Below are 24,956 nucleotides of genomic sequence, written 5' to 3'. Positions count from 1 at the left end.
TGTAGTATACTATCAGTTAGCTAACAATGTACAGTAACATAATTTCATTTAAATGTCAATAAACTATCATTGTTGTGACTAGCTTACATAAGTAACCTTAAATCTGAAGTAAACAATTGAGAAATCTTACGTGTTGGCTTGGTGGCACAAAACAATTATCCCTTTTCATCAATACGTAAAGAGTAATTTAAGAAGCCGAATTAGGAACCACTTTTGCCACCCTGTAAACTAGGTGTAATGGCCATGCATTTCTGAAATATTGTCAGACATGACATGCATTTGAGCAAAGATGCAAATTGATCTACATGTATTTGAGACACATTTTTAGGTGAAGTTAAATATATTGAAATGTATTTTTTCCATATGGGGAAGCGAAGGAGGAGATGGAGAAGTAAAGTAAAGGGGGGGTGAGACGTAGTATTACTGACCGGTGGGACATCCTCCCCTATGTTGGTGCTGTAGGGTAGGTTGGTAAAGATGGGGTCCATGTCCTGAACATCAGTGATGGTGATGGCTAAATTAGATAGACTGGACAGAGGGCGCTTCTTATCCTGGTCCTGAGGGAGAGAACAGACACACACAAGAATGGTCACCCCTGGGTCATGTTCATTGGGAAGAAAACAGACTCAAACCTGGACTTGCTCCTTTTCTTTTAAAGTTTTAAAACCTTAGCCCTACTGAAAACAATCCTGCATTCACAACAATATGCCAACATTTCCATGCCATTCTCAGTTGAATTTTATTTATTTACACTAACCACAACAAAATAGAATAGACATTAGACAAGATGGTTATGCTTGTTACTTCATAAAATCTATGTTTTAGTTTGTTTGTATTTTGTGTATCCCCTCACCGTGGCATTGACAGTGAGCTGGTAGGCCGATGTGGTCTCATAGTCCAGAGCCCTGGTGACAGTGACTGTACCACGGGCTCCATCGATGGAGAAAAAGGAAGAGGGGGGCTGGAAAGAGAAGAGCACACTGCCCCCCGTGCCTTGGTCTGGGTCTGTGGCATTCACCTGGTACACTGAGGTGCCCACTGGAGTGTTCTGGAACACAGAGAAAGACAGGCACACAGGTTTGCATAAAGTCATATTTCTATAGTTTGAGGGGTTATATAAAAGGTGGATGGATGGCTATGTAGAAACAATGGATGGATACAGATTACTGTTCTGCACATTTAAAGGGGGGCTGAACTTCCTGATTTGGCCTCGGTTTTCAGTTTGCTCATTAAGAAATGCTAGTGTCCATGACTGAAGCAAAACAAGAGTTGTCTTGGGGGTGTAGTTTGATGTGGATGTTTCTTGGGTGTGTCTTTGCCATTTAATCACAACATACAAGTGCAGTTGTGAGTAGTGACAGCGAGGTAAACTAAGCTTGCTTTGCTATGTAGATACGTTTAGAAGTTGAGGACTTCTCTCCTCCTGACTGACTTACCATCTCAGATGATCTGTTAATTCAGTTCTATGTGTAGGCTTAAGCCTGTGCTGACCTTGTGTTTAGCCAACCTGACGGCAGCTAGCTAGCATAACTTGGGTATAGCTGCAGCTGGCTAGCCTATCTAGACTTATTTTCATTTGCTAGGGGAAGTGTTGCCATGCTGTCTTTATAAGCACATCAATATGATATTTACAGCAGAAAATATTTTGTCTTTACGTGTGTAGAGTACAACATCAGCTGTCTTACCAGAACTAGAATGATATTCTATGTCTATTGTCTATTCTAAAGATTTGGCTCGCTCCCTGTTGCTGTGGAGCAGTGCACATTTGCTCTCACTTCGGGCGGTGCATGTTCCCGGTTGCCTCAACTCGGGTGCAGATCTGATATCCAGGGGATCCTCTTCCTCAGGAGTGGAGAATACACCCCTGGGTGGTTTCCCAGATATGGGAGAGGTTTGGCAGAGCCAACGTAGGTCTTTACGCATCAACTGTTGGGACAGTTGGCTCTGGGAACAGACGCTCTGGTGCACCAGTGGCCTTGGACCCTCCATTATGCGTTTCCGCCAGAGGTTCTGATTCAGCCAATGTTGGATAGGGTGCGCCGGGAGGGCTTATCATTAATTATTGTGGCTCCCCGTTGACCCAGGCAGCCTTGGTTCGCCTTTTAGATGGAGACCCGTGGCAACTCCAGTTGCACAGGGACCTGTTGTCCCAGGCACATGGAAAGGTTTGGCACGAGAGGCCGGTGATTTGATTCCTATGGGCCTGGCCACTGAGAGGGCCAATCTGATGGCTAGGGGTTTACCATCGAATGTTAATGCTACCAATCCGTCTGCAAGGGCGCCCTCCACGAGAGGGCTGTATGTGTATAAGCGTTTGAGCTCTGGTGCCAAGAGAAGGGGCTTGTTCATTGCTTTGTGTGCTTTGTGAGGGACATCCTTATGTTCTTACAGGTGCTTTTCGAGCAGGGACGCGCATTCTGCACGTTAAAGTGTACATGGCCATTATCTCAGCATGTCATGTGGGTATTGACAGAGCCACACCTGGGCCACACCCCATAGTGGTGCAGTTCGTGAAAGGTGTATGTGGTCTCAGACTGGTATCTAAACCTATTGCACCAACATGGGACATGGCAATGTTTTTGGAGACGCTGGGTGTGGCCCCCTTTGAGCCTCTGGAGTCAGTGGATCTGAAGATCCTCTCCTACAAAACCTCCCTACTCATTACTTTGGCCTCGGCTAAACATGTCGGGGACCTCCACGTGTTACCCATACACCCGTCCTGTACTCAGTTCGCCCTGGGCGACTAAGGTGACATTGAGTCCAAATGTAGCCTTCGCTCCGAAAGTCATGGCTATGTCTACAGGTCCTTAGCTTTTGAGCTATTTCCCTTTTCACCTTCTCCTTTGCTTCTGAAAAGCAACAGAGGTTACATGTCCTGTTTCCGGTGCGAGCTTTGCGCACGTACATTGAACGAACCCAGGATATCCAATTATGTAACCAGCTATTTGTCTGTTCTGCTAATCCAACTAGCGGCAGGGCGCTCTCTAAGCAGGGCGCTCTGTCCCTGGCATTTAGCAACAAGGAGCAAGGGTTACCTAGCTGTGTATGTGCTCACTCCACCAGAGCTCTGGCAGCATCTTGGGCGTTGTTTAAAGGGTTGACTATAGGAGATATGTGCTGGGATGAGTTGGGCATCACCACACACGTTTGTGTGGTTTTATCGTTTGGATGTCACTTATCCAAGTGTGCTTATAGCTGGGACAGGGGAAAGTCACTAACCAGCGTGCCGTGTCCGCAATACCCAGATTACCGCATCAGGCAGGGTTTGGTCTGGGTGGTCTGCCGTGGGTCATTATGACTATAACTACTGTTCCCTGGAACCAGGGAAACAAGGTCAAATACCTGTTTGGACCCGCACCGCCCGTTCCTGGGCTTGGTGAAGGGTGGTATTAAATTGAAGGAATGAGTCCGTGCCTCACGCTTATCAGCTGTGGAAGGCAGGGCTTCGTATGAGGCGTGGATTGTATTGGCCTTGTCAGGTACCATTGTAGATCCTTCAACCGAAGTCGCGAGAGTGCGACTCCCCATAGTATGTTGTCCCTCGTTTCCCTCCTTCAGGGAACAGTAGTTATAGTCATAACATTACGTTTTAGACGAAACTGACTTTATGAACAAATTATCCTATTTACACTTTGTAGTCAATTTTGACAATATAATAAATGTGTCTGACTCATATCGATGCCACATAGGACTTTTTCAAAAGGAAAATGTGTTTTAGGAGCAGTTTCTCTTTAATGATGAACAGTATCCCAACTACTTCCTGTTTCTTCTCAACTAAACTCATATCAGTCTCATTCTGAACATCGTAATATTCAAAAAATATGCACAAACCCCAGTCTACATGATGACTCAGCTTACACACATTGGCTTAATTATTTATTGACTAACTAACGAAATAATCACACAGAAATACATACACACACACAGTATAGGTTGAATTGATTACCAACATAATGTAATGAAAAGTCCCTAATGGACTAACCCAATATGACGGCTTATTACACAATGAATGGGGTGGGGAAAGAAAGAGTGACAAAGGAATTCAACTATCGTGCATACAATTCAATAATACGCTCATCGTAAATATGGATATTTAGCACCCTAACAACCGCTCATTCGGATTTAGAAAATCAATGTGCATATTTACGCTTGTATGTCTTGGTCATCTCTGTCTATAGAAATCGTCCGATCTGTCTGTGACGAATAGTTCGACAGAAAGTCTCTGGTTGTATAAGTCTCTGGTTGTCCACCAGAGATCACCATGTCCTTAGTAGTTGTAGTAGCTTTCTTTGTTCTGGAAGTGTCCGTTTAACTGGATACATCAGACGTTCCAATGGTCGATTGATAGGGTAATGCTCTTCTTTTCTCATCTTCGGTCAAGTGTCCTTGCCTACGTTACTTGCAGAGCTGCAGGCGGTGCATGTCTAGTCTTATCTGTTGAGTTTAAGAGGGCCTTGTAGTTTTAGACCATTTGTCACGTATTCAGCTCACGCTGCACGTACAGTGAGGGAAAAAAGTATTTGATCCCCTGCTGATTTTGTACGTTTGCCCACTGACAAAGAAATGATCAGTCTATAATTTTAATGGTAGGTTTATTTGAACAGTGAGAGACAGAATATCAACAAAAAAATCCAGAAAAACGCATGTCAAAAATGTTATGAATTGATTTGCATTTTAATGAGGGAAATAAGTATTTGACCCCTCTGCAAAACATGACTTAGTACTTGGTGGCAAAACCCTTGTTGGCAATCACAGAGGTCAGACGTTTCTTGTAGTTGGCCACCAGGTTTGCACACATCTCAGGAGGGATTTTGTCCCACTCCTCTTTGCAGATCTTCTTCAAGTCATTAAGGTTTCGAGGCTGACGTTTGGCAACTCGAACCTTCAGCTCCCTCCACAGATTTTCTATGGGATTAAGGTCTGGAGACTGGCTAGGCCACTCCAGGACCTTAATGTGCTTCTTCTTGAGCCACTCCTTTGTTGCCTTGGCCGTGTGTTTTGGGTCATTGTCATGCTGGAATACCCATCCACGACCCATTTTCAATACCCTGGCTGAGGGAAGGAGGTTTTCACCCAAGATTTGACGGTACATGGCCCCGTCCATCGTCCCTTTGATGCGGTGAAGTTGTCCTGTCCCTTTAGCAGAAAAACACCCCCAAAGCATAATGTTTCCACCTCCATGTTTGACGGTGGGGATGGTTTCTTGGGGTCATAGGCAGCATTCCTCCTCCTCCAAACACGGCAAGTTGGGTTGATGCCAAAGAACTCCATGTTGGTCTCATCTGACCACAACACGTTCACCCAGTTGTCCTCTGAATCATTCAGATGTTCATTGGCAAACTTCAGACGGGCATGTATATGTGCTTTCTTGAGCAGGGGGACCTTGCGGGCGCTGCAGGATTTCAGTCCTTCACGGCATAGTGTGTTATCAATTGTTTTCTTGATGACTATGGTCCCAGCTGCCTTGAGATCATTGACAAGATCCTCCTGTGTAGTTCTGGGCTGATTCCTCACCGTTCTCATGATCATTGCAACTCCACGAGGTGAGATCTTGCATGGAGCCCCAGGCTGAGGGAGATTGACAGTTATTTTGTGTTTCTTCCATTTGCGAATAATCACAGAAACTGTTGTCACCTTCTCACCAAGCTGCTTGGCGATGGTCTTGTAGCCCATTCCAGCCTTGTGTAGGTCTACAATCTTGTCCCTGACATCCTTGGAGAGCTCTTTGGTCTTGGCCATGGTGGAGAGTTTGGAATCTGATTGATTGATTGCTTCTGTGGACAGGTATCTTTTATACAGGTAAGAAACTGAGATTAGGAGCACTCCCTTTAAGAGTGTGCTCCTAATCTCCGTTCGTTACCTGTATGAAAGACACCTGGGAGCCAGAAATCTTTTTGATTGAGAAGGGGTCAAATACTTATTTCCCTCATTAAAATGCAAATCAATTTATAACATTTTTGACATGCATTTTTCTGGATATTTTTGTTGTTATTCTGTCTCTCACTGTTCAAATAAACCTACCATTAAAATTATAGACTGATAATTTCTTTGTCAGTGGGCAAACGTACAAAATCAGCAGGGGATCAAATACTTTTTTCCCTCACTGTATACAGGTTTAGTCGTTTAAAACCATTTTACACGCCAGTAACAACCCGGCAATGTACTGGTCTTATAGTTTTAAACCATTTGTCAGTCATGTAGCCACCGCTCTATGCTGTCTGGCCTAATGTACATTTTGTTAGGAGTCCTTTAATGCCCTCACCTTAAAGGGTGGTTCCATCATGTTGCCAAAATATCTGTGCTCACGTGGGTGGGGTTACTGACTTGGAAAAAGTCTATATGAAAAACAATTATCTAATTTAGAAGGCTAAAATCACATTTAATCTTCTCACAAATAGTTTCATATTTAATCATATAGGTTCCAAAACATTTCGATGTAAATATGATAACTGGGACATATACATTTGCAGAATTACTGTTATACAATCCTTAATGATATCACAAAACAACAATTGATTTGACATTATTATTGTTTGGAGCCCCACCAACCATTTCCCACATTATTTACGTTAGACATATTGTTTCAATATCCAACCTTCTGATGTTAAAGTTTTGAGGCAGAGTTTCTCTCTACACACAAAGGATTTTGGACTTCTCCATATTGCAGTGAATGAGAGAGGAAGTTTACGACCGGTCGTTAAAGTCCTAGAACCGGCCCCACTCCCCCCCCACACTTCCTCTCTAGTGGGAGAGGGGGGGGGGTCTCTTTGATCTTCACCCAGGAGGGAAAGTCATGACATCAGTGTGTCATGGAAAGAGCAGGTGTTCTTAATGTGTTGTTTACTCAATGTATGTGAAAATTGCACATTTAGATTTTGTAGTAAAAAAGTTAAGAGGAAGAAAATGTTTCCAATTACATCATCGGTGTGCATTGTTTGATTTGAACCAATTATGAGTAGGCATTTGTATTAGGTCATGTTTCCAGTCGCCTTGCCATGATTAAAAGCGATGGTTCACACTTTCAGTTTTGTGCGAATGCTGCCATCAATCCATGGTTTCTGGTTAGGGAAGGTTTTAATAGTCAGAGTGGGCTCAACATCACCGATGCACTTGCTAATAAACTCGCTCACCGTGTCAGCGTATACGTCAATGTTATTGTCGGCGGCTACCCGGAATATAGCCCAGTCCATGTGATCGAAGCAATCTTGAAGCGTGGAATCCGATTGGTCAGACCAGCAATGGATAGACCTGAGCACGGGCGTTTCCTGTTTTAGTTTATGTCTATAGGCTGGGAGCAAAATTAAAAATTAAGTCATGGTCAGATTTGCCAAAGGGAGGGCGGGGGAGAGCTTTGTATGCATCGCGGAAGTTACAGCAGCAATGGTCCAGAATGCTACCAGCTCGTGTTGCGCATTCAATATGCTGATAGAATTTAGGAAGCCTTGTTCTCAGATTAGCTTTGTTAAAATCCCCAGCTACAATAAATGCAACCTCGGGATATATGGTTTCCAGTTTACATAGAGTCCAGTGAAGTTCTTTCAGGGGGGTCAAGGTATCTGCTTGGGGGGTATATACACAGCTGTGACTATAATCGAAGAGAATTATCTTGGTAGATAATGCGGTCGGCATTTGATTTTAAAGAATTCTTGGTATATATAAAATATATGTTGATTTTTTTAACACTTTTTGATTACTATATGGTTTTGATGTCTTCACTACTATTCTACAATGTAGAAAATAGTAAAAAAAAAAAAAAAAAAAAAACATTGAATGAGCAAGTGTGTCCAAACTTTTGACTGGTACTGTAGAAACGCTCCAGTTTCACATATGTTGAAGTCGGGGTGGTGCTGAATATGAGGAATATATAACCCGTGATAAGAACAATGATCTGCTATGCAGGTGTTGGTTATTTACATGATATGTCGGAGGTATAACTTCGTTGGAACTTTCAAATCAGGGAGCGCTGCTTGTATGGTAAATTCACTAAGCCACACCCATCCCACCCGCATTCGAAGTTCAGAATGTGAAAGTGTAGGCTATATAGAAATAATGACATTCATGTTGAAAATCATGAAACTAAATAATGAAGATTTCTAGCCTAATCGAGGTGTAGATTACATCACACATTCCAACTTGTAAACACAGCTGCATGGAAATTTTCTAATAATGCAACTCCATGCAGCCAATGGCAATGACCGCGATAGGTATAATGCCAGAAGCCGCTTTTGGATTTGACATCTCTAACACAGTTTCACCTCAGACACCGCCAAAACAACTGCTAAGCGGGTGTCGGCTAGCGCGGATCTGATAGAATCTAGCCTTCAATTGCTCAATTCCAGAGTCAGAGAGGCAAGTTCAGGATACACAGGTATACTTAACCAAATAGTATTTATATTGTATGTACAATACACAAATAAGATAGTTTAGAGGGCTCCCGAGTGACTTAGCGGTCTAAGGCACAGCCTCTCAGTGCTAGAGGCGTCATTACAGACCCCGGTTTGATTCCAGGCTGTATCACAACCTGCCGTGATTGGGAGTCTCATAGGGCGGCGCACAATTGGCCCAGCATCGTCCAGGTTAGGGTTTGGCCGGGGTATGCCGTCATTGTAAATAAGAATTTGTTCTTAACTGGCTTGCCTAGTTAAATAAAGGTTAAATGAATAAAATAAAGATGGGTTCTGGGCAGAGGAGCAGTTTAGAATGCTGAAGGTTCTTGTGTGCTTTGTTCATGGTCAGTCTGAAAAGCCAGCTACTGTAGGAATACACACACACTCCCCTGTAGATGCAAAGGAGTTTGTCAGCAAACTTGTAAAACATGTTCATTAATTGGAATTGTATCTTACACTGAAACATAGGCAAATATATCCAAACTCCCAAATACAATAGAAACAAAGAAACCTACACAAGCACGCACAGACACATCCACACGCATAGGTTCCTGGTCAGGAGCAGTAGATAGTGACCACATAGGGGAAAAGGGTATATGTGAACACCCCTCCATATATATGTGGCTTTCTTTGTCTGTCTGCTGTGTTGCACCTCCCACCAGAGGGTGTTTGTTTCTGTGTGATTCTGTGTATGCTACTCAGCCCATATCAGTTGTACTAAAGGGGTATGCTGGGGGGCCAAGGTCCATTGTCCAGGAAACCTAACAACACACATGCACGCACACACACTATCAGTGGTCGTTTAGGTGTGCTGTGAGGCCAAAGTTCATTGCCCAGGGAACACAACAGCATAACACAGGTAAAATAAGCTGACTGGCTGCCTTTGTCTACATCCTCTGACATCACTGCCTATCACTCCACCTTACCTGGCTAGCGTCTCACTATATCTCTCTCTGTCTCTCACTCTCTCTCTCCTACTCCTAAACTCTCTCTCTTTCTCTCATTTACACACACACACACACACACACACACACACACACACACACACACACACACACACACACACACACACACACACACACACACACACACACACACACACACACACACACACACACACACACACACACACACACACACACACACACACACACACACACACACACACACACACGTGCATACTCCCTCTCTCTGTAAGTCATACATCCCTCCCTCCTGTCCTCTTGCAGAAAGACAGGCATGCATCAGTAGTGCTGATGACACATATGTCTCACTGGATTAAGGTGCCTGTCACCTTTTGAGAGAGGGATGGAAAGATATATATATATAAAGACAGAGATGTGTGAGAGAGAGAGGAAGAGGTAGAGAGAAATAAATAAGGGGGAGAAAAAGATGAATAGTGGTAGTGGGGGGTTAAACTCCTACTCTGAAAGAAAGGGAGGACTTTTTTGGATGTCATCGGGCATCGAATCCACAGGATCAATCAATCATGATTTAGTAAATCCACCCTCCACACAGGGAGAATCCATCAACAGTGATCCCATAAAAACACCTTCACAGTGCAAATACAACAACAAATGGCCATATCTTACAGATCCCCTAACACATCAACATATTTTTGCTTTGTCATTACACATTATGCAGCTGAAGTAAGTAGCAGGCAAGCCACATTTCGACATGGCCAATGTGAGTGTCCCAAATGTGTGCAGAATACTTGTATGGAGTGTTTAGATATATTTGAGAGAGTGTGATCATTCATATGTGTGGCGTGCAAGTGACTGTTTAGGGAGCGAGGAGTGTGTACGAGATATGGGGATATCCTTTTCCCTTCCTAAAGCCTGACAGTCTGTCTCTATCTCTCTCCACACAGCAGCCTGTAAACAATGTCTCATTAACACAACTGCCGCTGCGGCTCAGTAAATAACCACAACGCACACATCAGTCAACATGTAGTTTCAGAGCTGGGAGTGGCACAGTGAATAGTTCAGTAGTGCAGAGCTGAGCACAATTGACCAGCTAAGTTGTGTGGAAGTACTTATGTAAGAGAAAGAAAAAATCCATGCCTCTAATAGCCATGAGAAATCTGTAATACAAAAGGGGCTTCAGTTTCTCTTTTAACTGGCCTGGCTGCTCTATAATGTGTAATAGGGCCGTAAGCCCCCCTCTCTTCCACCAGCCTCCCCATCTACTCGACTTCAGCCGCTCTAGATGTAGCAGCAAAAGACTACTTTCTCCCCACCCACTTATAGAGAGGTGGGGAATTCTGGAGACTCCATGTCTCCATTCTAGTCTAGGGAGGATGGTGGAGAGCCCATTGGGAGTGGGAGCAGTCTGGCTGAATAACTTTAGGAAATCCAGCCAACTTGACACAACTGTGGGAAGCATTGGAGTCAACATGGGCCAGCATCCCTGTGGAACGCTTAAAACACCTTGTAGAGTCCATGCTACGATGAATTGAGACTGTTCTGAGGGCAAAAGGAAGGGGTGTATGCTCAGTGTAATATATATATATTTAAACATACACAGTTGAAGTCGGAAGTTTACATACACTTAGGCTGGAGTCATTAAAACTCATTTTTCAACCACTCCACAAATGTCTTGTTAACAAACTATAGTTTTGGCAAGTCGGTTAGGACATCTACTTTGTGCATGACACAAGTCATTTTTAGAACAATTGTTTACAGACAGATTATTTCACTTATAATTCACTGTATCACAATTCCAGTGGGTCAGACGTTTACATACACAAAGTTGAATGTGCCTTTAAACAGCTTGTAAAATTCCAGAATGATGTCAAAGCTTTAGAAGCTTCTGATAGGCTAATTTACATAATTTGAGTCAATTGGAGGTGTACCTGTGGATGTATTTCAAGGCCTACCTTCAAACTCAGTACCTCTTTGCGAACATCATGCAAAAATCTAACGAAATCAGCCATAACCTCCACAAGTCTGGTTCATTCTTGGGAGCAATTTCCAAACGCCTGAAGATACCAAGTTCATCTGTACAAACAATAGTATGCAAGTATCAACACCATGGGACCACGCAGCTGTCATATCGCCCCGGAACGAGACGTGTTCTGTCTCCTAGAGATGAATGTACTTTGGTGCGAAAAGTGCAAATCAAGTTGGAGTTTTAATGATTCCAACCTAAGTGTATGTAAATATCCGACATCAACTGTATATATATATATATTTACACACTCACACACACACACACACACACACACACACACACACACACACACACACACACACACACACACACACACACACTGAGTGTACAAAACATTAGAACAGCCTCAATTTGTTGGGGCATTGACTCTACAAGGTTTCAAAAGTGGTCCACAGGGATGCTGGCCCATGTTGACTCCAATGCTTCCCACAGTTGTGTCAAGTTGGCTGGATGTCCTTCTTGATACACACTGGAAACTGTTGAGAGTTAAAAACCCAGCAGTTCTTGACACACTCAAACCAGTGCACCTGGCACCTACTACCATACCCCATTCATTTAAATATTTTGTGTTGCCCATTCACGCTCTGAATGGCACACATACCGTATATAATCTTGGTGGTTCCAAACTTCTTCCATTAAGGAATGATGGAGGCCACTGTGTTCTTGGGGACCTTTAATGCTGCAGACATTTTTTGGTACTCTTCCCCAGATCTGTGCCTCGACACAATCCTGTCTCAGAGCTCTACAGACAATTCCTTCGACCTCATGGCTTGGTTTTTGCTCTGACATGCGCTGTCAACTGCATGTCAAATTTGCTAACATTTCTTAAAACCTGATTTAAGATTATCCGAGGATAAATGCTTTTAAACAAATCCGCTTTGGTCCGTGTGGATCAATTTGTGTAAGCAAGTCCCGAGATGAGACGACAACATTTTGGAAAACATATCTGTGTTTATCAAAGAGAGGGGTGATAATCCGAGCACTGCGTGGCATCCTTACCTTTTTTTATAAAAGCAAAATTAGTGCTGTGTTCACATCTCTCCCAAATTAACCTTTGTGAACAGCTGTATTCATAATTTTGAGCAACAGTGGACCTAATTGATTCCAACATTTTAAATAGACTTCAGGAGGAATATCATCCCATCCAGGTGATTTGCTTTTATTCTTGTTATCCAATGCCCTTTTGAGTAAATGGAGAGAGATTTGGGCTCCCAGCAAGCCGGCTTCCTCAGTTGAGAGAAGAGGAGTTCTTATATCTTTGAATAAGGACTCGATCTGGCTTGTGTTGGAGTCACAATCAGAACTGTACAATTCTTTATAGAAACGGGAAAATATTTGGTTGATTAATTTGGGTTCTGATGGTAATTCACCTGATTCAGATTCAATAGTTGCAAGATCCACTAATTGATCATTACTGCGAAGCCTGTTAGCCAGCAGACGACTGGGTCGATTACCATGTAAGTAATGGTTGAGTCTAACTCAACGGATAGCAAATTCTGCTATCTGTCTGATCAATAGATTTAGTTTTGTCTTGACTTTGAAGAATGGTCAGATTTTTTTGTTGTTGAGAATGCTCTAACATCGTTTAACAACTCATCCCATTCTTTATTTGTGATTTATTCGTTCCCGACAGAAATGCAGTTTTTTAAAAAACCTTTAAATCGCATAAAATCCGAGGATCATCGACTGAACTTTTGTAAATCATTATGAATTCTTTAAATTTTGTTTGAAATTGTTCACAGAAAGTATGACTTTGTTATAAGGAAACATTAAAGCACCATCTTGTGGCTCATTTAGGAGATTCTGACATGTGTATATGGCAGTAATAAGCATGATGATAGGCTCATATGTCAATTTTCTTGATAAACGAAAATAGGGTAGATAATAGTACGAAATCGATTTGGGAGAATGCTTTGTGCCTGTTTGAATAGAAAATGCTTTACTTTGGTCTTTTTAGATTTGTCCCGCATGTCCAGAATGGCATTTATGTCTGTCCAAATAAGCAGATGGAATTCAGTTAATTCTAACAATATGCTGTTAAAAAAAAAGAATACGTAGGAATTTGGAGCATGCACATTAATAAAGGCAGTTTTCTTTCCATTATGGATACATTTAAGGAAAGTGATTCTGCCTTGGTCTTTGCCTTTACCAAGGATGGTGATTTTGAGTTTCTTATGTATCATCATGGTTACACCTTTAGTTTTGTTTGGGGCTGAAGAAAAAAACAGCCAGTTTGTACAAATTGTTCTCTATTTTACAGTGGCAGTCAAAAGTTTGGACACACCTACTCATTCAAGGGTTTTTCTTTATTTTTACTGTTTTCTACATTGTAGAATAATAGTGAAGACATCAAAACTATGAAATAACACATATGGAATCATGTAGTAACCAAAAAAGTGTTAAACAGATCAAAATATATTTTATGTTTAAGATTCTTCAAAGTAGCCACCCTTTGCCTTGATGACAGCTTTGCACACTTTTGGCATTCTCTCAACCAGCTTCACGTGGAATTATTTTCCAACAGTCTTGAAGGAGTTCCCACGTATGCTGAGCACTTGTTTGCTGTTTTTCCTTCACTCTGTGGTCAGACTCATCCCAAACCATCTCAATTTGGTTGAGGTCACGGGATTGTGGAGGCCAGGTCATTTGATGCAGCACTCCACCACTCTCCTTCTTGGTCAAATAGCCCTTACACAGCCTGGAGGTGTGATGGGTCATTGTCCTGTTGAAAAACAAATTATAGTCCTACTAAGCGCAAACTAGATGGGATGGCGTATCGCTGCAGAATGCTGTGGTAGCCATGCTGGTTAAGTGTTCCTTCATTTCTAAATAAATCAGACAGTGTCATCAGCAAAGCACCCCCACACCATCACAACTCCTACTCCATGCTTCATGGTGGGAACCACACATGCAGAGATCATCAGTTCACCTACTCTGCGTCTCACAAAGACACCTCGGTTGGAACCAAAAATAAAACATTTGGATTCATTAGACCAAAGGACAGATTTCCACCGGTTTGATGTCCTTTGCGCGTGTTTCTTGGCCCAAGCAAGTTTCTTATTATTATTGGTGTCCTTTAATAGTAGTTTCTTTGCAGCAATTCGACCAAGAAGGCCTGATTCACGCAGTCTCTGAACAGTTGATGTTGAGATGTGTCTGTTACTTGAACTCTGTGACACATTCATTTGGGCTGCAGTTTCTGAGGCTGGTAACTCTAATGCAGCAGAGGTAACTCTGGGTCTTCCTTTCCGGTGGCGGTCCTCACGAGAGACAATTTCGCTTGATAGTTTTTGCGACTGCAGTTGAAAAGACTTTCAAAGTTCTTGAAATTTTCAGGATTGACTGACCTTCATGTCTTAAAGTAATGATGGACTGTCATTTCTCTTTGCCTATTTGAGCTGTTCTTGCCATAATATGGACTTGGTTTTTTACCAAATAGGGCTATCTTCTGTATACTAACCCTAATTTGTGACAACACAACTGATTGGCTGAAACACATTAAGAAGGAAATAAATCCCACAAATTATCTTTTAACAAGGCACACCTGTTAATTGAAATGCATTCCAGGTGACTACATCATAGAGCTGTTTGAGAGAATGCATAGAGTGGCTACTTTGAAGAATCTTAAATATACAATATTTGTTTAACACTTTTTTGGTTACTACATCGTTTTGATGTCTTCACTAATATTCTAAAATGTAGAAAATAGTAAAAAAAAATAAAAAAAATTGCTCCCTTTTGGAGCAGGTGTGTTTCTTGGAGCATTGCTATATCAACATGGTTTCTTGCTAGAATATCAAACCAGCTGGAACGGTTGATAGGAATATAAAGGCCTTTCAAATTCCACAAGTGAATAGCTAGTGTTGTACTTGTTTTTCTAAAATGTAATTGTCATCTTTACTGTTGATAAGCCCATGGGTGTAAAATTAAAAGCAGGATCCATAGGGAAACACACCCATTGGTCACTCCCCACCCAGAAGACCCTCTCTATAAATCATTCCCCCTTCCCTGCCCCCTTCCCGAGCCCCCATGTTCCCCCCTCCCTATACTTTAATAACAGGGTTGTAGCATAACAGCAAGTGGCAGCCTTACATATGAAATGTGTGTCTCAGTTGGTAGAGCATGGCACTTGCAACACCAGGGGTGTGGGTTTTATTCCCACGGGGGCCCAGTATGAAAAAGTATGAAAATGTATGTACTGACTACTGTAAGTCGCTCTGGATAAAAGCGTCTGCTAAATGACAAAAATGTAAATGAAATCTCTTAAGCAGCATATTCTTGGTCTTCAAAAATAAATAATAAAGTAGTAATATTGTTCCTTGTACCCACACAATATTGTTTTATGCTGAGGGCAGCATCATAGCCATAGGCTAGGCTATGGCTATGAACAATTCGCAGTTTGACTTCAAAAAGCTGCGGATCCGTACAATCATACAGCGAGAGCCGTTCCGGAGAGGACACGTGCGGTGCGCAATGTTAATCAGTGGCATGGGAACCAGCTTCTCCTGCTCAAACAGTTCATAGAAAAGATTGCTCATGAAAGAAGTTGTGTTTGCCCGCTTTACGGGAACGATTTTCAAGGGGATCTGTTTTTTTTCTTTTGGAGTTTGATTGTCCTTTCCAACTTAGCTTGCGTTGTTTCCAGGTCATGGAGTCGCACCTCTGTCGCATTGGCTGTCTTCCCCAGACGTTCCACTTTGGTTGAATAGGGATTCACTTTAGCAGTGAGCACTGACAACAATACATTTACAGGTTTTAATTGTAAGTCGAGGGCAGAGGTCCTGTAATCTCCTCACAAACAATCTCTCGTATAGTAGCGGCCTGCTCTTTCTGTTGTCTGGTGTTGAGAGACGCCATGTTCCCACAATTCTAGACGGAACAATTTTAGCTGCTGGAGTGTAATAGACCTGCTAGTTATTTATTGTCACACAAAGAATGTCCCACACCTTTATATGATGTTTAGTATTGACAGGTTTTAGGAAACAAGTATGTTAATTCATAGTAGTTTGCAAAAGAATGCCACGAAAAGGCCAAGTGTTTCAATGCATGCCACTGGAACCGGAATCTTTTCTTGAGCTTCACAATCAATTTTAGATACTTTTGGAAGATTTGGACATGATGCCCGAAAAATGCTATTATCGGTTCCATGACCTGATTGGGATTTTTGCATTTGGAAACTGTGGCAGGTAAATAAAACCACCTATTTTTATTTTACCTTTATTTAACTAGGCAAGTCAGTTAAGAACAAATTCTTATTTACAATGACGGCCTGCTGTCATACCTATTCCATAGACTGCTTACAGGGTAAGGAAACCAATGTGTCATTTTGAAATTTGGGTGAACTGAGTTCGACATGAATTAGCTCTTCTCCTCTGTAATTATATTAAGGATTTCAGCACACATGGACAGAGCAGTGCAGAAGTGAGTTGGAGTTGTTGTGATCAGGATAATACTGGGACTTAATAATATAATAATGCACTCCTTTGTGGTCCTCTGTGGCTCACTTGGTAGAGCAGAGCGCTTACAACGCCAGGACTGTGAGTTTGATTCCTGCTGGGACCACCCATTTGAAAATGTATGCACGCATGACTGTAAGACTCATTGGATAAGTGTCTGCTAAATGGCATATATTATAATATTATATACACTGTACAAAAAGTGCCTTATAAACAAATCTAAATAAATAAAGTAATTATTATCACCACCTACATCGTTAGCCAGCTATTCTCAGAGTGCACTCACTGACAATTAGACACAGCAGTGCATTCCACTTACGAAAAGCACAATGTCTGTTAGTGCTTATATTGAAAGAATACAGAACACTGAACACACGTCAAGTTGCAGTCACCCTCTCATTTGATGTCCTGTTCTTTTATGCATGTGCAGAATGTTAAAAAGGTGTAATTTGCACAGGCGGTGTCTGGACGTGTGGTGTACAAAGGTACTGAAGGGGCTGTGGACAGGTGTGTCCCGCTGGGTGCCTGTAAGGAGGTACTGAGGTCCAACTGTTCGCCACAATGTAGCCATGATTACACCTATGTTGACTAAGGGGCCTCGCCTCTCCCCCCATATCGCCTCCTGCTCCTGTTCTCCTGCTCTCAACTGCCCTCTCCTTTGCAGCCAGCGGGGCTGTGATTGTGCCAGTTCTCTCACACTCCTTCACTCTCTTCTTTCATTTTCTCACTCCCTCGTTCCTTCCAGAGCTACAGTTTGTCTCACTGCTGAAGGTATTATTGGGTTTGAAGGAAGGAACTGAGATAAAAGAACGACAGGGATTGTGAAGGTGAGAGTAAAGTAAGGGTCAGGCTAAATGGAAATGGTTGGAGCTGTCATGACTTCCGCCGAAGTCGGGTCCTCTCCTTGTTAGGGCGGCGTCGCCGGTCTTCTAGCCAACATCGATCCACTTTTCATTTTCCATGTGTTTTTTCTTGTTTTCCCTCACACCTGGTTTCAATTCCCTCAATTACTTGTTGTATATTTAACCCTCTTTTCCCCCCATGTCTTTGTGTGGGATTTTTTATTGTAAGTGCATGTGCACGTTTTCTCTGGTGCGCGACGGTTTTGTACCCATTTGTTTGTTCTGGTTTCCAGTGGTTTTATGAATAAAACTGCTCCGTTGATTACCCAGTTTTGCTCTCCTGCGCCTGACTTCCCTGCCGCCAGTTACGCACTCCCTTACAGAATCCCACAACCACTAATGGAGTCAGCAGGAGCAGGTGCCCCTGGTATAGGGATGGAGGAGCGCGTCCGGGAGCACGCGGCGATGCTCCACCATCTTGGCACCGCCATGGACCGCGTTGTCCAAACAATGGACCGCTGGGAGAGACAGGGAGTTCTTCCAGTGCCTCATCCAGCACAATCGGGGTCTCCACTACTCACCCCCCCTTCTCCTGGTCCCAGTGGGATTCGTCTCGCACTTCCCCGGGAATACGACGGGACGGCTGCACGCTGCCAGGGGTTCCTGTCGCAGCTCGACCTATACCTGGCAAACGTCCACCTGGCTCCTTCGGAACGTGAGAGGGTGTCCGCCCTCGTCTCGTGCCTCTCTGGGAAAGCCCTGGAGTCGGCCAACGCCGTGTGGGGAGAGGGAGATGCGGCGTTGGACCATTTCGAGGAGTTCACCACCCGCCCGAGGGTAGAGCAGCAGGTGAGCGCCTCTTCCATCTGAGGCAGGGGACGAGGAGCGCCCCAGAGTTCACCCTGGAGTTTTGGACCCTGGACGCCGGCGCGGGATGGAACGACAGGGCCCTGATCGACCATTATCATTGCAGTTTGCGCGAGGACGTCCGCCGGGGGTTGACCTGCAGAGACACCAACCACACCTTCAACCAGCTGGTGGACCTGTCCATCCGGCTGGCTACCCGCGGACGTTCAGATCGGGATCTGCCGGTTCCATCCCCCCGCACCACCTCTCCGATACCCATGGAGCTGGGAGGTTCCGGAGGCACACCGGAGGAGGTTCCAGCTCGTGCACCATCTGTGGCCGCAGAGGTCACACTGACGGTTGGTGCTGGGTGGTTCCTCTGGGGATCGAGGCAGCAGGCAGGGCACTGTGGCGTCACCCCAGGTAAGCCGGCACCATTCTCACCCAGAGCCCTCTGTTGCACATATGTTTTTGTATGTTACTTTTTCTGAGTTTTCCCTGCATTCCCAGCATAAGGCGCTCGTCGATTCAGGCACGGCTGGGAATTTTATAGATAGATGGATCGCCCATAGTTTAAGGATCCCCATTGTTCCCGTGGCTGTGCCCTTCCCCGTTCACACTTTAGATAGTCGACCATTAGGGTCAGGGTTGATTAGGGAGGCCACTGCTCCTCTGGGCATGGTGACGCAGGGGGCTCACAAGAAGAGAATTAGTCTCTTCCTCATTGACTCTCCTGCGTTTCCTGTGGTGCTAGGCCTACCCTGGTTAGCTTGTCATGACCCCACTGTTTCTTGGCAACGGAGGGCTCTCACGGGGTGGTCGTGAGAGTGCTCGGGGAGGTGTTTAGGGGTTTCCGTTGGTGCTACTACGGTGGAAAGTCCAGATCAGGTCTCCACCGTGTGCATTCCCCCTGAATATGCCAATTTGGCTCTCGCCTTCTCCTAAAAGAAGGCGACTCAATTACCACCCCATCGACGGGGCGATTGTGCGATTAATCTCCTAGTAGACGCTGCAATTCCCAGGAGTCACGTGTATCCCCTCTCACAGGCGGAGACGGCGGCTATGGAAACATATGTCTCCGAATCCCTGCATCAGGGGTACATTCGGTCCTCCACTTCACCCGCCTCCTCGAGTTTCTTTTTTGTCAAGAAGAAGGAGGGAGGTCTGCGCCCGTGTATTGACTACCGAGGCCTGAATCAGATCACGGTGAGGTACAGGTACCCGCTACCTCTTATCGCCACAGCGATTGAGTCAATGCATGGAGCGTGCTTCTTCACCAAACTAGATCTCAGGACTGCTTACAACCTGGTGCGTATCCGGGAGGGAGACGAGTGGAAGACGGCGCTCAGTACGACCTCAGGGCATTATGAGTACCTCGTCATGCCGTACGGATTGATGAATGCTCCATCAGTCTTCCAAGCTTTTGTAGACAAGATTTTCAGGGACCTGCATGGGCAGGGTGTAGTGGTGTATATTGCTGACATTCTGATATACTCCGCTACACGCGCCGAGCATGTGTCCTTGGTGCGCAGGGTGCTTGGTCGACTGTTGGAGCATGACCTGTACGTCAAGGCTCAGAAATGCCTGTTCTTCCAACAGTCCGTCTCCTTCCTAGGGTACCGCATTTCCACCTCGGGGGTGGAGATGGAGAGTGACCGCATTTCAGCCGTGCGTAATTGGCCGACTCCCACCACGGTAAAGGAAGTGCAGCGGTTCCTCGGGTTTGCCAATTACTACCAGAGGTTTATCCGGGGTTTTGGTCAGGTAGCGGCTCCCATTACCTCACTGCTGAAGGGGGGCCGGTTTGTTTGCAGTGGTCGGCTGAGGTGGACAGGGCTTTTGGTCACCTGAGGGCTCTGTTTACCTCGGCTCCCATGCTAGCCCATCCGGAACCCTCTTTGGCATTCATATTGGAGGTGGACGCGTCCGAGGCTGGCATAGGAGCCGTGCTCTCTCAGCGCTCAGGTACGCCACTGAAGCTCCGCCCCTGTGCCTTCTTCTCGAAGAAGCTCAGCCCGGCGGAGCGAAACTATGACGTGGGGGATCGGGAGCTGTTGGCTGTGGTCAAGGCTTTGAAGGCGTGGAGACATTGGCTTGAGGGGGCTAAACACCCTTTTCTCATCTGGACTGACCACCGCAATCTGGAATACATCCGGGCAGCGAGGAGACTGAACCCTCGCCAGGCAAGGTGGCCCATGTTTTTCACCCGTTTTGTCTTTTCCCTTTCCTACAGACCAGGTTCCCAAAACATGAAGGCAGACGCACTGTCCCGAATGTATGACACAGAGGAGCGGCCCATGGATCCCACTCCCATACTCCCGGCCTCCTGCCTGGTGGCGCCGGTCGTGTGGGAGCTGGATGCGGACATTGAGCAGGCATTACGTGCAGCACTCCCCTCCAGTGTCCCGCAGGGCGTCTGCACGTGCCGTCTGCTGTCCATGACCGGTTGATCTATTGGGCCCACATGTCACCCTCCTCTGGGCATCCTGGGATCGGTCGGACGGTGCGCTGTTTGGTTGGGAAGTACTGGTGGCCTACCTTGGCCAAGGACGTGAGGGTTTATGTTTCCTCCTGCTCGGTGTGCGCCCAGTGTAAGGCTCCTAGGCACCTGCCCAGAGGGAAACTACACTCCTTACCCGTTCCACAGCGGCCTTGGTCGCACCTGTCGGTGGATTTTTTTACCGACCCCCCCCCCCCCCCTCACAGGGAAACACCACGACCCTGGTTGTTGTGGATCGGTTCTCTAAGTCCTGCCGTCTCCTCCCTCTGCCCGGTCTCCCTACGGCCCTACAGACTGTGGAGGCACGTCTTCCGGCACTACGGGGTGCCTGAGGATATAGTGTCTGATCAAGGTTCCCAGTTCACTTTGAAGGTCTGGAAGGCATTCATGGAGAGTAATGGGCAGGTGGAGAGAGTTAACCAGGATGTGGGCAGGTTTCTGTGGTCGTATTGCCAGGGTCGGCCGGGGGAGTGGGCAGCGTTCGTGCCCTGGGCCGAGATGGCTCAGAACTCACTCCGCCACTCCTCCACTAACCTCTCCCCCTTCCAGTGCTTACTGGGGTACCAGCCGGTTCTGGCGCCTTGGCATCAGAGTCAGACCGAGGCTCCTGCGGTGGACGACTGGTTCAGGCGCGCGGAGGAGACATGGGACGCCGCCGTTAGTGAGTGCATGGTATTGTTGTTTCTGGGTCAGTAACATATTTTGAGTGGTGCCTTGTTAGAGGCTATATTTGTTGCACCCATTACTGAGAGTGCTGTAACAATTTAACTTGTGGTAATATTGCCCTATCAATTTAAAATGTAGGGGACAGATTGGAGTAGCAGAAAGTCTTAAAACTATGCTTGAGCATTTTGCTATGTCCTTTTGGTCTGTGTTGCACTGAAGTCGCTGCGAGTTTGGAATCCTTTTAAGGCCTCTAGAAGTGGTAGTGATATAAAATACCGACTATTTATTGATATGCTGTAATGTGTTACCTAGCAGTCAATCTGCTTGAACCAATTCCATAACAGGAATTTAATTACAGCGAAATACAAACCTCAATCCCCTCAATGAATTTCAATAACTTTTTTACAGTATAATACAGTCAATTATATGGTAGTGTACTGTGTCATTACACAGTACTTGTTTTGATATTGTATTTAGATAACTGTAGGTGTACTCCAAAATGAACTACAGTAACTTACTTGCCTTTAAGCTACCTGTAAATTACTGTCAAATTCATGGCAATCCCTAACAGTGTGCCAATAGCATAGTAATACAAAAAAAGACACTGGTTAGGCTGTTAGAGCTAAATGGTCGCTGCTGAGGTACTAGTTATACTAGGTTATACAAGGTTACAAGAGCTACTAAGAGATGATGTACTGTACTGGCAGATGAGATACAGGTACAGTACTGATTAGGAATAATTACTGTAAGAGTCTCACCCTCTAGTGTCTGCCTGAGATCCTGAAGCAGATGCAGCTACCCCAGGTACCCTTCGATTAATCACTGAAGCGAGACAATTAGCTATATTTCACCTCTGAAATGAGCTGATCAATAATGCAGCATGTTATTAAATTGTGTCTAAATGCCCTTCATCCGGAGGGCTGTCACTATAAATTGTCAAAATTAATAAGAAATTACTTACCCCGTGTGTGTGTGTGTGTGCCTTCGTGCATGTGTGTGTGGACGTGTTTAACTATACTTGTGGGGACAAGAATAATAAACAAACAAAAATTTGACCAACTGGGAACATTTTGTTAGTCCCCACAAGGTCAAATGCTATTTCTAGGGGTTTAGGGTTAAGGTTGGAATTAGTGCTAGGGTTAGAGTAAGTTTAGGGTTAAGGTTAGGTTTTGGGGTGAAAGTTATGATAAGGGTTAGAGTTAGGTTAGGGGTTAGGGAAAATAGGATTTTGAATGGGACTGAATTTTGTGTCCCCACAAGGTTAGTTGTAAAAGACTGTGTGTGTGCATGTCTCGGGTAATACAGACACTTAGAGTATCTGCATCCTCAAATCTGAACCTGTGTCTCAGCCAGCCCAACCGTCTAAGAGAGGTCAACCAATCAGGCGCAGCAGGTAAATAAATCAAATAGGGAAAAAGTGGAGGCGAGAGGAGGGAGCAGTAGAGAGAGCGAAAGGAAAAAGGATGAAGCAGGGCATTCACATTCACACTGCAGCTAGATTTTCAATTATCTTACTTTTTACATTTTAATTTTATATTTTCTTTTCCTCCTCCCTCCACTCTCTTATTGTACCTCTGAGCTGATGGCCAGAGTGAGGGGAGGAGAGGAGTGAGATAATGAGAAAGAGATGTTAAATGAAGTGAGAGTGGGTTCCATCCTGTCTTTATGAGACTAATGGAATATTATCCACAAGTGTCTGCTAAAGAGAAAAGAACAAGGAAAGAAAGAGAAGGGGGGGTTAGAGGGGGTTATCGGGATTCCATATATTTCCATATATTTCTTGGTTTTGACAATTTCGTAGTCGTTTTCTTTGCTCTATGAAGTCTAGAATTAAAGCATTGGGTATTTTGGAAATGCATTGCAATCGATCTAAAGGTTGGGTAGACTGGTCAGTTTGCTTGTTACTGAAGTGCTCCGTCTTCCGTCTAGCTATCCTCTCCCAATAAATGAATGACATCCGCAAGGCTGTCTTTTTCATTGTTTCCTCTCCTTGGCTAGGGAGCCAAGCAGCTTGCCTTTATTTTAAGTTTGAACTATTGCACCTAAGGATGTCCACTCTCACTTGCAAATTCCAAAGCTAGTTTGACCTATGCACTAACATGGCTTTTCAGCATAAGGAGCTTGACTACTGCTAGATTACTGTAGCTTTATTGATATACTGTACTTGAAAAACAGATGTACTCACATTGGATGGGTTGATTAGGATTCAAACCTTCTCTCAAACAGCCTAATACATACTTTTAGAGTAGTTTTTTTTCCCATTAATGAGGTTGATAATGTAAACATCATCCCATTCGACTCATTTAAACATTATGGTGAGATTTTCCCAGACACAGATTAAGCCTAGTCCTGGACTAAAAAGCAAGATCAATGGACAATATCCAGTCAAATTATTTATTGTCCAGGACTAGGTTTCATCTGTGTCCGCGAAACCGCTTCTTAACCCTACATTTGGCCTAACCTACTACATAAACCTACTCGGATGGGAAATGGACAAGGTAGTTGACAGTTTTTGAACATATTTTGAAGCTATACATGGTTTATGCTCCTGTTATAAACAATGGAGCAATGCAACCTTATATTTTGGGTTATGATAAGGTAAGACCGTTACGCTATGCTCTTGAGACATTTATAAGTTATAGTATTTAAAGCAGTGGTGGCACCACAGGTTCAAAAGTGGTGTGGCAAAATGTGTACATGTCTTATTGGGGCCTGGAGTTTTTCCTGATCTTATGACCTGGTCAGATAAAGCTCTGGGTCCTATTCGTAAGCTATGTCAAGGTCCAACGCTAACTATTTTTCTCACGGTCCCGGATATGGTGTAGTTTTTAATGGATTAGGGTCATTCAGGGCCTATAGGTTGGCATTAGGGATGCACGATAAAATGGAGAACATATCGGAATCGGAAGCTATTAGCTAAAAATGCCGACATCGGTATCGGCTGATATCTAGTTTAACACCCCGATGTGCAAAACCGATGTCAAAGCTGACGTGCATACCTATATTACGTACACTACCGTTCAAAACTTCGGGGTCACTTAGAAATGTCCTTGTTTTTGAAAGAAAATGACATTTTTCGTCCATTAAAATAACATCAAATTGTTCAGAAATACAGTATAGACATTGTTAAGGTTGTAAATGACTATTGTAGCTGTAAACGGCAGCTTTTTTTTATTTTATTGAATATCTACATAGGCGTACAGAGGCCCAATATCAGCAACCATCACTCCTGTGTTCCAATTGCACATTGTGTTAGCTAATCCAAGTTTATCATTTTAAAAGGCTAATTGATCATTAGAAAACCTTT

General features: G+C 44.3%; 1 protein-coding gene across 1 annotated transcript in view; it reads right to left on the bottom strand.

Annotated features, from left to right (window-relative positions):
* LOC139570592 (cadherin-23-like) overlaps positions 1 to 24,956 on the bottom strand; it is a 587,919-nt gene that overhangs the window by 381,131 nt on the left and 181,832 nt on the right. Inside the window, exons 7-8 of the mRNA XM_071392575.1 lie at positions 854 to 1,048; positions 429 to 557 (exon numbers count right to left, since the gene is read on the bottom strand). Coding sequence (XP_071248676.1) covers positions 429 to 557; positions 854 to 1,048 — 324 coding nt within the window. The remainder of the gene's footprint in view (positions 1 to 428; positions 558 to 853; positions 1,049 to 24,956) is intronic.

Source organism: Salvelinus alpinus, chromosome 3, assembly GCF_045679555.1.
Source record: "Salvelinus alpinus chromosome 3, SLU_Salpinus.1, whole genome shotgun sequence".
Classification (NCBI taxonomy): Eukaryota; Metazoa; Chordata; class Actinopteri; order Salmoniformes; family Salmonidae; genus Salvelinus; species Salvelinus alpinus.
The sequence above is the reverse complement of the archived record's forward strand: the minus strand, read 5'-3'. Positions and strand labels throughout refer to the sequence as shown.